The sequence below is a fragment of the Tetrao urogallus genome (genome assembly GCF_951394365.1).
Source record: "Tetrao urogallus genome assembly, chromosome: 4".
Taxonomy (NCBI): Eukaryota; Metazoa; Chordata; class Aves; order Galliformes; family Phasianidae; genus Tetrao; species Tetrao urogallus.
In genome coordinates, this window is record NC_136817.1 from 51886205 (window position 1) to 51899393 (window position 13189).

Below are 13189 nucleotides of genomic sequence, written 5' to 3' on the forward strand. Positions count from 1 at the left end.
TCACGGAAAAGAATATTTTTCTGATTCAACAGAATGATGGATATCCACTCCTGCTATAACACAAGGCACATGTATGTCATTAAAACCAGTTCAGAACATGTGGATGGAAATAAGGAATTGGATTCCCCATTTAATTACTCAAATTTTATGACAACGTAATTTAACTCAGAAGAAGAGTAATGCAATGGAGAATGAGACCAAATACATGTTGAAATCAGCACAGAAATGTGAACAAAATGTGTGGCAAAATAGAGGCTTAAAGTATCACTGTGAAAATTTCAGGAGCAGGTAAAGTAACTAACACTTTAATTTCCTGTTGTTCCATCATCTATATTTACATTTCTGTCTTTCATCTTTAGAAAGCTCGTAAACTATAAAGTATTTGCTCCTGTTAAGTAGTGTTTAACAAATATATTAAACTGATCTGCATAAGAAAACAGATAGATTTCATGTGAAACACAAAGTTTGCTGTATAAAGCAGGTATGAATTTTCAGGCCAAGCCTTTCTCATGTGTTGCATTGCTAGTAGGGGGTAGCACACAGCTCCATGAATCCATACCATAACCAGCCAGGTAACCAAAGTTATCTCACCAGATATGCTCCTACTGTATCATTAGTTAGAGCAAGATCATGTTTAATGCTAGCATTATACTTTTTGAAATTTCACAAAGGTTACAGCATTCCCATGTGAGAAAGATAATTTTTTATTTGGATGTAATGTATCATCAAAGTATGTTATCCACTATTTTGCCACTCTGCTTTATACACACTCACTATTAAGTTAAATGAGTGAGATTTGTTACATAACATAAAAATTGATATAATGGTCTTCTGTACTTTCTTTTAAAGTAAATCAGTCTCAGAATATTATGTTATATATTTTGTTTGCAAAGACTGATATTAGCTGTTTTGCTGGCTCTTGTCGGAGACACTTAGCAACTCTCATTTTAACCCAGTGTGAGATCAGCATCAGCCTAAGTGCTCTGAAGGTGAGTTAATTGCTAACTGCTGTCAGTTTTTGGTTTCTGTGAAAACAAAGTTTGTCCCAAATCAAAATAATTTGTTAAACTAACAGCAGTGTACATATGAACTTGTATACATGCATGCATGTTCTACTAATAGGCACGTGTACAGTACACATGAAAACTGTGCTTAAGTCTTTATTGTATAAATATTTCAGCCTTGCCCAAATGCATTGCATTCACAAGGAGACCAAATAATGCTTAAATTATTTGTTTCTTCAAATATATATATATTTTTTTAAAGTAATAAATTGTTGATTGGCCTCAATCTGTAGCTGCAGAAAGTGTACAAGAAGGTATCTAGGCCTTGAATCATATAGCAGCTGTGCACTTGTGTGTAGTTATTCTCAAGCTTCAAAATATCTTCAGTTACACTGAGACACACATGTTGATACCCGAATCACACCCAGAGCACTGCAAAGTCTCCATCAATTCCTAAATTTCATTTTTCAGCATAATACTGAACTCAGAAAAACATTCATACATCAAGTTATATCTCCGTGAAAATATTGTCCTGGTAAAGCACATTTTTCCAAAGGATAAGCCTCTGAAAATAAGCAATCCTGCTTCACATGGATTTGGTATCCAAAGGAAGTAGGGGCCACTTCTCCTATTTCACACTGCTCTAAGGCTGCACAGTCCTTCACAGCTATACATAGAGAGACTGAATAAATTATGGTGGTCCCTCCCTGCTCTTTTGAGTGCTACCACACAGAAAACATTTGGCACACTGCACAAAAGACACATTCCCCTAGCATCCTAGCCACAACCTCAAGTCAAGAAACTACTTTATGGAGAGCTTACAGAGGCTTCTCCTTAATTATTCTACTAATACATGAATTTTTAACCTGTCAAATAACAAATGTATTGCTACTCACAATCTCACAATCAAACCATAAAGGAATTGGATCAACTAAGACAGCAAGATAAAATTCTCTCACAATTTTTAAAGACTGGAATCAGCACTTCTGCATACTTCTTCTGTGAAAGATTTTCAACATGTCATCTAGTAGTAACCTTCCATACTTGGCCCCCTAAAAATGTGATGTTGTATTTCGAATTCTAAATCAAGTGATTTGATAAATATCATTTTTCCTAAAACTTCAGGAATGCAACTTACAAAAATATATTTCCTTCATTCAGTGACTATTTAGTTACTAGGCTGTATACTTTTCTTAAAGCATCTAATATTCTTTGTGCCATTTGTGAGTAAATTTTAGTTTTACTGTAGTATTTAGAATACTTCAGTATACTTTTGGAGTTATGCTGCAGCACTTTATATGTTAATAATTCCAAAACTGCTATGTTGTGTTGCCAAAATGAGAGGTCTGTTGTATAAGTAAACAATATGTTGTATAGTAAACTATATATATATTATATATCTATATCCCTTCATATACCAGTCAGTTACAAACATAATGAGCATACTGGTTTTGTTCAAACTTCTACAACTCAGAACATTTTCTCTTCAATTTTGCACGAAAAAAATAGTAAAAGTAGAGTGGATTCTCCAGGTTGTTAATATATTTTATTTATTAAACCTACTCCTGTTTTTGAAAACAATCAAAATTTGCTTTTAACTGTTATTGTGCAGCTTGAACAAGCAAGAGACAAGTGAGCAAAGAATTCATGTGAAGCAGAGTTTATAGGACATGCACACACCACTTAGGAACTTATTCAATTGGTGCTTAACTGTAACTGTATTTTGAGATTTTGTCATCTGTTCATGACCTGCAATTTCCTCTCTATTTTCTTTAATGCCAGTGCTAAATATTTGAACTGTCCTTTTTCATTTCTATTGCTGCAAATCACATTTTTGATGCCCCAACTAACCTTAGTTACTTACTATCTCCAGTATTAACACATTTTGTAATCCACAATAGCAAAGTAAAGTGACCTCAGAAAGTCTCTGTTGCTCCGAGCATGTGGAAGACAGTAAGTCAGCTGTGGCATACTGTGTACATATTCTCTTCCTTCTCTTCTGAGATTTGTTTAAACAGAAGAAAACACTCAGACAGATTCTACATATAACTTTCTCTCTTATTCTGTTTTATTCAGACCTTATATTTGCAAATTATTTTTACTTACACTTAACTAATCTTTAAAAATTTCAAACTGTGTAGTAGTATAAATAAGGCAAAATGTGAAAGAATACAGGGTGCAGGCAATTATTTGTTTTTACTATTTACTTGACATTTTGTAGGATAGAAAGCTAAGGCAAACTAGAACTGAATTCTGTGAAACCAACTGAAAGACAATAACTAAGATTATTTTTAATAACACTATTTAAATGTTCTTCTTACAGTGCTACTGGGCTTTGCAGAAGGCATTGTTTTAAAACAATTTGAACTGCACAATCACTGTTATCAAATACTTGTCATTAAATTGCAGAGTCAATAAAGTTGACACATACCTATCTCAGTGTCAGAGTTCTCTTTTATAACCTTGATTAAAAAAAAAAAAGAAAAGAAAAGAAATAATGCAAATTTATATACAAGAATAATAAGAAAAGGTTTTCTTTTGATTCTGGATAGTAACTGATGGTCTCTATTTTTTGTTGTTGTTGTTGTTTTAATTACTGATGAAAATAAATACATAGTACAAGCTAGCAAAGTCCAAAATCGGATAAAGCAAAGATAACAAATCTCCTTTTCTAGGAAAGGGAAAATACAGAAATAGCATCTCCTGAGCACACAGGATATAAACACCTAAAACTACCATTAAAAAATGGACAAGAGTAGAAAATAAATTGCATTGATTATATTACACACAGTCTAAGACTGAAAAGAAATGAAATTATTTCGTAGCTTTAAAAATTTATAAATAATTTTTGGAAGCAGTTGTTAAACCGACCAGAAAACCAACCTGCTAAGAACTGTACTGAATTGCTCGCATGCCTGTATCAGTATTTCTGTAGTCAAAACCAATATATCTATAGTTGAAAAAATAAAATAAAATAACTTGTTCTGTAAAGAACAGGTGTTCTTAAGATTGTGTTTTCTGTTAAGGTAAGTAATTAAACACTAACACTGAAATGTTCTGCAAATATTCCACAAAGACTTCCACAAAGAGCTTGCAGCGATTGTGAAAAATTTAGTTAATTAACTCAAAAGCATAATGCCAACTATTTTTGAAATGTGTTAATTCCCTACTATAATTTAAAGACAAAACCCATTAGGCAAGTTTTACACTTCAAAGTAGCCCAACATTTAACTATGTAAAAATTCCAAATCTTTGACAAAAAGACCCTTAAAGGAAAATGTGCCTGAAGCTTCAGGGCAGGTATTTTGGTGAAACACAGCCAGTTTGTCAAACCAGCAAATACCCCAAATAATCAGAAACAAGGCAAACAGTGTATATAGAAAAATAAAGATACACATGTAAACTGCTACAGTACAAAGCCCTGATAAAGTGCAGGTCCAACCTTGGGTCCATGGGTTTAACCTAGGTTCATATCTGCATGTATGATGCCAGAGAACTGTGGGAGTTGGTAAATCAGATTCTATCTTTTTAAAAACATTTCTTTCTTCCCCCTGTCTATAATAGTGCAGTTCGTTACTTATTCAAAGCATGAATCCTCCTTTACACAGATCCTGTCCTTTTTGGCTCTGTACATCTCCTGGGAGTGCAGTATGATTCAGTGGTAACTTAGTCATTTGCACACTCTACAAGATTATTTTACTAAAGAGGGAAAAAAATAAAGACTGTACTTATCAGCAGAACACTTTGTGTTAAATACAGATAATGAAAGCATCAACGATCTATCTATTTTATGTTTAATTAGCCCCTCTTTCATCATAATTTGTTACTGAAGGTCAAATGTGGATCACTTTAAAAAACTCATTGTAAAATATTTAATATAATGCAAACTGAGAATAGAAAACTGAAATACATTTCTGGACACCCTGCTCTGAACAGTTTTGAAGTTAAATATCTTTAAAAAGATATTTTTAAAAAGCTACCAATGCAAGTGTTTATAATGCAAATATTTAAGAACAAGTTCTTATTTTTTTCTGCACATTACCCAGTGTTTCTATTACATTGTAGAATGTTTATTAAGGTGAAAGGTATTGAAAAACTTTACTACTGAAAGGCGCTATGTGATTTTAAATGGCAGTCTTTGATCTAAGTTTACGCATGTATGTGTCTGTCTGTACATTAAAAAGCATGCTTTCCTGCACTGTTAAGCAGATTGATCCCTTAAGATATCAATTTTGGTTCCCAATATGGCTTTTGTTACATGTGCATGCTTATAAGGAAACTAACCAATTTATATGAATAGATACAATTCAACTGCCTAATAATCAAGTAGCCAAAACGCACCTGCAGTGCAACAGACTGGATAACATTTGGAAGATTATGAAACAGATTATTTAATTACTTTACAAAAAAAGTTCTTCAAAAAATTATTTTTATATATTTTACCTTCTCAGAAATTAAATTTTGGTGAAATGTTTGTAAATTTACTTCAAGTTCCATTTCTTCCCTAGTCATGGAACATCCCAAGTTGCTTTTGTAACATCAAGACACGTATTCAGCCTTGATTAGTGTGTCAGCACACTCTGATGTCCTAAATGTTTCTCTTCACTCAATAGTACATTTCAAACGAGGAAAGGCATAGGAGCAATTCACAAAGAACTGATCAGAAAAGAATATACTCCAAGAAAAGTAATAATGCTGCTCAGAAATCCCTGTACTGGTTCTTCTAGCTGAAGATGGTGACCTGCAGCTCTTAGGTAAAAATGCATAAATAAAGTAAAAAGCACAGTCTTTCATGTAATCAAAAAACATTCTTTGTTGAGTGGAAAAAATAAGAGAGAAGTTAAGAGAAAATGATGAACATAAAAAATAAATACACATATAAACAGGCTTTTCTTCAAAAAGGCTTATTCTTCAAAGAGAGGTCATTAACATGCTAATCTCATAGTCACTATGAGAAATTTCAGTGAAATAAATCCACTCACCTGCTATTAGTTTGATGTCAATGAAAGTGCAGAAAACAGTATGTACTAAAAAACATATACGTGTAACTAATTTGAGGAAATACACAATTGTTTACAATAATAAAGTAAGATTTAGAATTATATTTAAGGATGCAATTCTCCAAATCACTGAGTGATTGCTGCTATGCACTGGGCTTTCTTTGCTGTCTTTGTTAGAAGTTGACAGTACCCTGGGCGATGACTGGCAATGTTCAGCACCAGGAGGGTTCAAATTTTACATCTACAATCCAGAAAAACATTTCCTTAGATGCATCCTGATACAGCACAATACTTCTGTACAAGTTTAACTTTGAGCAAATGATTAAGATTGGTGGAATGTTAAGGGATTTAAACATTAGCTTGCCAGATGTGTAAGAGCTTTACAGAATAGGACAGAACAGCAAAGTGGGAGGCTAAAAAAAAATTCAGAGAATACTGCTATGCAGAAAAGAACAAGGGTAAGTTTAAAAAAAAAATTGCATTTGGACACCTTCTAGAAAACATCTAGAACATCTTCCAGAAAAGAAAGTCTATCAAATGCAAAATTTAGCTTTAATCTTCATATAAAATACTTAAAGGAGGGGAGTTACAAATTGTTTTTAGCTTTCTCCCATTTATTTCTACTATAACGCATTTTATCAAACAAGATGTATTTGGGAACACATGTGTAACACACTACCTTAAAAAGGAAGTGTCAAATGATAAGAATGAAAACAGCTTATATTCACTGGGGAACATCAATCAGTCACCTAAGTAGAGATTTACTTTCCTGACAGTGATACTGTGAATATGTGGAAGTATCAATTACCTGTTCTAACTACATTAATGGAAAATGAGCATTGCCCTCATCTCTAATAACTTAGAACAAATACATCCAGCTATGTCCATTTATTTATTTTAAAGCTTCACACATCCTTTAAAATCTCCTTAGAACAAAGGAAACTGTCAATAATTAAATAAAGGCAACCAGAGGCATTTCACCTAATCTCCCTATCATGGTCACATTACTATACCATTGGCTCTATTTCATATGGACAGCTGAACTATGAAACACTCCAATATACACCACATCATACACATTTATCTGCAATTGTCTCACATCACTCTCTCAAGAACATGCCAAACAAGTATTTCACCTGGTTTGAGCGTTAAAAATGCTAGCGTACTTTTTCCTGATAAACAGATAAAATACTCCATTATCTGTGTTTGAGAAGCAAAAGATCTACATCTTATTAATGCAAATATCTCTTCATGAGAGCAAAAGCAAGAACAAAACTACATAAACATCACTCAGTATCAAGCTGGTAAGTACTCATAAGAAACCATTAGCAGAAGTTTTATGCCCGAGGTTCTCTGCTTTAAATTCTTATTTGGAAACTTTCCTTAACTAAGAAGCACACTTTACAAGCATACAAGTACTTTCCACGTATTTAAAAATTCAAAGACAAAGCGTTAGACCATCTGCTATAAACTATTCAGGTACACTGACTTTCACAAGCTACGCGTTTAGCACAGGAAACCTCACAAACACTGGGAAACTAGCTACGTAAAAAGCCAAGTAAATAACAGAGCAACTAAGAATACATTCTTTCAGTTTGACTGCTGCAAGTGGAAGTGTAATAAAGCCATTTTCTTCTACAAAGAAGAAAGATTATGTATCAAAAACATATGCTTGCAGAACGTTAAGTAAACCAAGGAGTATTTTTGTAACATAACTTCAGATAAGGTTATTAATCAAGCAAAATAGTAAACTGCAATCCTTTACCACTGGCAAATTTAGCATGCAAGTCATTCTTTTACATTGAAAATAAATTACACTTCTGACAGTTTTTAATTCATGTTTAGATGAATTGCAGCACCAAGACAGAAGTAGCATTTGATTAGCATTTGTTTCACTTCTACTTCGCTGGTCCAGTACTCACTAAAAAGGCACAATCTGCTTTGTGCTTAATAAGTCTTACTAGATGGAAGCTCTGGAACTTTTTCAGTACTTTGTATTTTACAAAGACTGTATTTTAAAACTGAAATTATAAGATTACCTCCAGAGGTAATGAAATATATCACCCAGAAACTACCACATCAAATGTTCTATAAAACATCTGTGTGACATACGCAGAAATACTGGCAAAAATACTTCAGTCACAAACTATTGTTGATCTGGAAGACGGTGTGACTTCATTTCCTTTTACACTATAAATCTTTTTTTTTTTTTTTTTTTTTTTTTTTTTTTGTCCTGCACAGAATACAAGTACTGGTTACACAGTGTAAAACTTCAATTGTAGTAGTCTAACAGACATTTCAAAGTATAAAAAATGTCATACTGTGCCATATTTGCATGTTAATAAGGTGGAAATAAAGCATTTTTGTCAAACTAATCAGTGTGTTCCTGTTTCAGGCTTGGCTCTCTATTCACATGAATCAGCATTCATTTATCTCTAGATTCTTGTGTAACACACGCTGGAGCTGAGAGGACGCACTTCGAATATTATCTTACACGGAAGGATGCAAAGGGAATCACCCAGCGTTTAAAACACCTCATTTCACAATCCGTAAAAGTATGCCCAAAAAGAAAATCATTTCTGTTCAGGCTACGTATGTGCCTTATAAAATTAACAAACCTTTCATTTAGGATCTCCTTTCCCCGCTATGCTAGCCCTCTACTGCTGTGTAAAGCAGTTCCTGCCATTAGCAGTTTTACTCTGCTGGGGCCTCACTGCACCGACCTGCACGGCACAGCCGAGATCAGAGCCGGGCACTGAGAGCGCTGCTGAAGGAAGGCTCAGTGCGCTCACATTGCTCTCGGGGAAAGCAGCCGTTCTGCTAGCAGAGCCGTGCAGAAGCTGGACTGGAAAATTACGGCCCCTCGCTTTGAGTTAATGACTTTCATGTGATGTGCATTAAGGGAAGAAAAAACGGGGGAAGAAAAAAAGAGGAACGGAAGCATGCTAAGGTCCGATTCTAAGCTCACTAACCTTTATGTGTATTCAGAGCAACTGCTGAACATCAGTAAAATCTCAGTGATGTATATCAGACCATTTATAGGCATTCTAGATTGTGAAAGCGCCGCGATCCTAATAAACGAGCTGATAATTACAGCCATTAGCGTTTCAGCGCGGCGGTTGCACACCCACTCTCACTGACCCTCTTAAATGAGAAACTTTCAGTCCCCAGCCGGAACTCACCGCCAGCCTGGGACTCAGACCCTCCCCATCCCCGAGTGAGACTGCTGGGCTGCGCCGGACAACCCAGGCGGTGCTCCTGCCCACCTCCCCAACAACGGGACCTAACGGGCTGCGGGAGCCGACAAAGGGTCATCCCGGGCTGCGCGCAGCTCGCCGCCTGAGTTAACGGCCCGCCCCAAGTCCGGCTGCGCTGTGAGGGAGGGGGGCTCCGCGCCCGGCACCTCCCAGGGGCGGTACGACAGAGTCGGTGTGGGCTCTGCAAAGTGGGATTTACAACGGAAATAGTAAAAACAGCCATCCCTGACCGTCCTTCCTGCGTGGTGTGTGTCCAGGTATGCTCCCGGCATCAGACTTGAAGGGGTGATGCATCTGACAGTGACAGACACCGCCACCCCTTATGCAATGTGTGTGCATGACCGTGTGCTCGCATGTGTGCGTGTCCGACGCGGGGCGCTGCCCTTACCTGCTTGCTGTACTTGCTGCTGGCCTGGCAGCTGTACTCGGAGCAGTGGTCCGAGCCAATGGAAATGTTGTCACCAGCGCCCACGAAGGTGTTGGCAGGGGGCAGGTCCTGCACGGCCTGGTGCTTTTTGCCAGCAGTGGGGGACTGCGGGTGCAGCTGCACGGTGGGCAGTGGTGAGCTCGACTTGTAATGCCGGGCTAGGTCGGGGCTGCCCGGGCCACCATTGACTGAGCGGTAGCGGCCCATGCCAGGGCTGTCCGAGAGCTTCTCGTTCACGCTGTCATAGCGCTGCCCATTGGGCTTGGAGGCCTCGACAGTGACGATGCTGCTGTAGAGAGGCTGCTTGCCCTTTTTGCCTTTCTTGTCCTTCTTGGGCTTCTTGGCCTTGTCGTGCTGCTGTGGGGTGAAGAAGTCCTCATGGTCCTTCTTGCCAGCCTCATAGCCATGCTTGCCCTTGGAGCGGCAGTAGCGGGCCATGACCACAACCAGGATGAGGAGGATGACAGTCATTATGCCAGCCACCACACCGATGACAATGCTGAGGCGCTGTTTGCTCAGCTCGTAGCTGGGATCACCAGCAATGTCCTGGGCCAGAGGTGTGTGAAGGCTACGTGCCACCTGGCCCTCCACTACGGTGGCATTGGACAAGCTCTCATTGACGAAGACGTGGAGCAGGGCAGTTGTTGACTGGGGTGGCTGGCCACTGTCATTCACTTGCACAACGAGGCGGTGCAGGCCATAGTGCTTAGGGGCCAGCTTGCCCACCAGTGATACCACGCCACTGGCTGGATCAATCTCAAAGAGCTTGAAGGGGTTTCCTCCGACAATGCTGTAGTTGAGGTCAGCATTGAGGCCAGTGTCAGCATCAGTTGCAACCACCGTGGCCACTACAGTGCGCATGTTGCTGGAGGGCGGCAACACAGTGTAGGAGCTGTTGCTGGGGAAAGTAACAGTGGGCGCATTGTCATTCTCATCCATTACGAAGAGGGACACAGTAGCAGTGGCCGAACGTGATGGCTCACCCCCATCCACCGCCTTCACTTTGAAGGTGTAGCTGGTCTGCTGCTCCCGGTCAAATGAGACTGTGGAGTAGATGGTTCCTGTGTCATTTTCAATGGAGAAGATGCCAGTCGCCTGGTCATGATCACTGGGCTGTATGGAAAGGCTGAGCTCAGCATTGCGCCCCTTGTCAAAGTCCATCACAGTCACCATGCCCACGGGACTGTTGGGCTGCAGGTTCTCCTTCACGTAGAAAGTGAACACATCCTGCATGAAGCGCGGCTCATTGTCATTGCGATCTGCCACCCGCACCACCACCATGGTGGAGCCCTGCAGTGATGGCACCCCTTTGTCTCGGGCCGTCACTTGGAACTCATAGGTGTCACGCTGCTCACGGTCCAGCACCACTTGCACAGACACATCCCCAGAGTCGGGGTCAATGCTGAAGATGCCGCTTGGTGACTCTGAGGAGAGGGGTGAGGGCTCCAGGGAATAGGTGAGCTCGGCATTCTTGCCACTGTCCGCATCTGTGGCCACAACTGTGGCCACCCTCTCACCAGGCAGATTGTTCTCTGGGAAAGAAACCTCCAGCACAGCCTGGCCAAACACAGGAGGGTTGTCATTAGTGTCTGCGACCCGCACTAGCAAGGAGTTGTTACTGGACAAGCTGGGGCTGCCTGAGTCCACAGCAACGATCACCACATTGTAGTCATGTACAGCCTCATAGTCCAGAGGGGCTGAGGTGTGGAGGAAGTACTTGCGCTTATTCTGCGGCTCCCCTTCAGCTTCACTGGCTGGCTTGAGCTGGAAGGGCACATCCCCCACCACGGTGCAGGTCACCACACCGTTTTCGCCTTGGTCCCGATCTGATACCTGCACCAGGGCAATGGGGGTATCCACCAGCACATCCTCAGCCACACTGGCCACTCCATCCCTCAGTGGGATGCGCCCAATCTTCCGGATATCAATGGTGGGCACATTGTCATTCTCATCACGGATGTTCAACACCACCGTGGCCTTGTCCATCTTAGGGGGCTGCCCACGGTCCCGGGCCATTACGGTGAAGCGCAGCTGGTTAACCTCCTCACGGTCAATGCGGTGCAGGACGCTGAGCCACCCTGAGGTCTCATCCAGCCGCAGCAGCCGCCTCACGGACTCGGTGGCGGCCCCAAAGACGTACTCGATCTGCCCGTTTACCCCTACGTCCAGGTCAGTGGCTCGCAGCTGCAAGATAGGGGTCCCGGGGCTGCTGTTCTCCGCCAGGTCGGCCTCGTAGACGCTCTTCTCGAAGCGGGGGCTGTTGTCGTTCACGTCGGTGATCAGCACGCGCAGGATGGCCTGTGAGGAACGCGCGGGCTCGCCGCCGTCCCGCACGCGTAGGCTCAGTTCGTAGGAGTCCCGCTGCTCACGGTCTAGCGCCCCCTTGACGATCAGCTGCGGCTGCTTCTCCCCGTCCAGGGTGTCGGCCACCTGCAGCTCAAACACGCTGCTGCGGGCCTCCGCCTCCTGCCTCCGCTTGCTGCCGCCGGGGTAGAGGGCGCTCTCCGAGCCGGCCGCCGCAGCACCGCCCCCGCCGCCGCCGCCACCGCCACCGCCAGCGCCGCCGCCAGCGCCGCCGCCGCGCCGTCCCCCGTCCCCTCCGGGTTCCTGCAGCAGCTCGTAGCGCTCGATGCCGTTGCGGCCGAAGTCCCTGTCGGTGGCGGTGGGGAGCAGGTAGAGGGTCCCCACGGGCCTGTTCTCCTCCACGGTGAGCGTGAGGACGGGGGAAGGGAAGGTGGGGGTGTTGTCATTGACGTCCAGGATGATGACCCGGCCCTCGAAGAGGTCCACCCAGCTCTGCGAGGGGCCGATGACCGACACCTCGAAGTCCAAGAAGCACTCGTTCTCGTCGAAGATCATCTGGCACTGCGGCAGCTTCTCGCGGTCGATGCGCCGCTCCGTGGTGCTCAGCTCCCCGGTCATGTTATCGATCTTGAGGTAGTCGGAGCCTGATTCCAGGCTGAATGTCACCTCTCCGGAGCCCGTCACGATGCCCAGGTCGGCGGCCACGTTACCGATGCGGATGTCGGCGGGTCCCTCCTCGGCCAGCCGGTACCTCAGCAGCTGCTTGGCCGCTGCCAGGCTGACCCAGAGCGGCGGAGGCAGGAGGAGCAAGAAGCAGCAGCAGCAGCAGTGCACAAAGCCGAGAAGAGTCCGCATTTTCCTCATCTTCTTCTCCCCGACCCCCCCCCCCCCCCCCTTCCTCTCGCTCCCCGATAAACTCCCTTGATGAGCCAACAGAGCTGCCGAGCGAGCAATTATAGAATCCTTCTGCTCCTGGAAACTTAGCGCCTCATGGCTGGTGCAATCGGTGGGCAAAACCCCGCTGCTGCCTCCTCCGCTGCTCACCCTGCCTCCCAGCTGCGATATACTTACAGTTCACGGGACAGTGTATTTTGCTTTTTAAAGATTCATCTCGGCAGATAGGATGGGATTTTCCTCCTCCTCCCCCTTCTCCTCCTCCTCCTGATTTTACTGTAATCACTTTGCAAGGTTTGCAAT

At 42.3% G+C, this 13189-nt stretch overlaps 1 protein-coding gene across 6 annotated transcripts in view; it reads right to left on the reverse strand.

The window, feature by feature from the left end:
- Nucleotides 1-12856, reverse strand: part of PCDH7 (protocadherin 7) — a gene marked incomplete at both ends in the record, with an annotated part of 258588 nt that extends 245732 nt beyond the window's left edge. For all 6 annotated transcript variants that reach the window (XM_079534815.1, XM_079534814.1, XM_079534812.1 and 3 more), the window contains one exon: nucleotides 9650-12856. In XM_079534815.1, the coding sequence (XP_079390941.1) occupies nucleotides 9650-12856 (3207 nt within the window). The remainder of the gene's footprint in view (nucleotides 1-9649) is intronic.
- Between the last annotated feature and the right edge of the window lie 333 nt (nucleotides 12857-13189).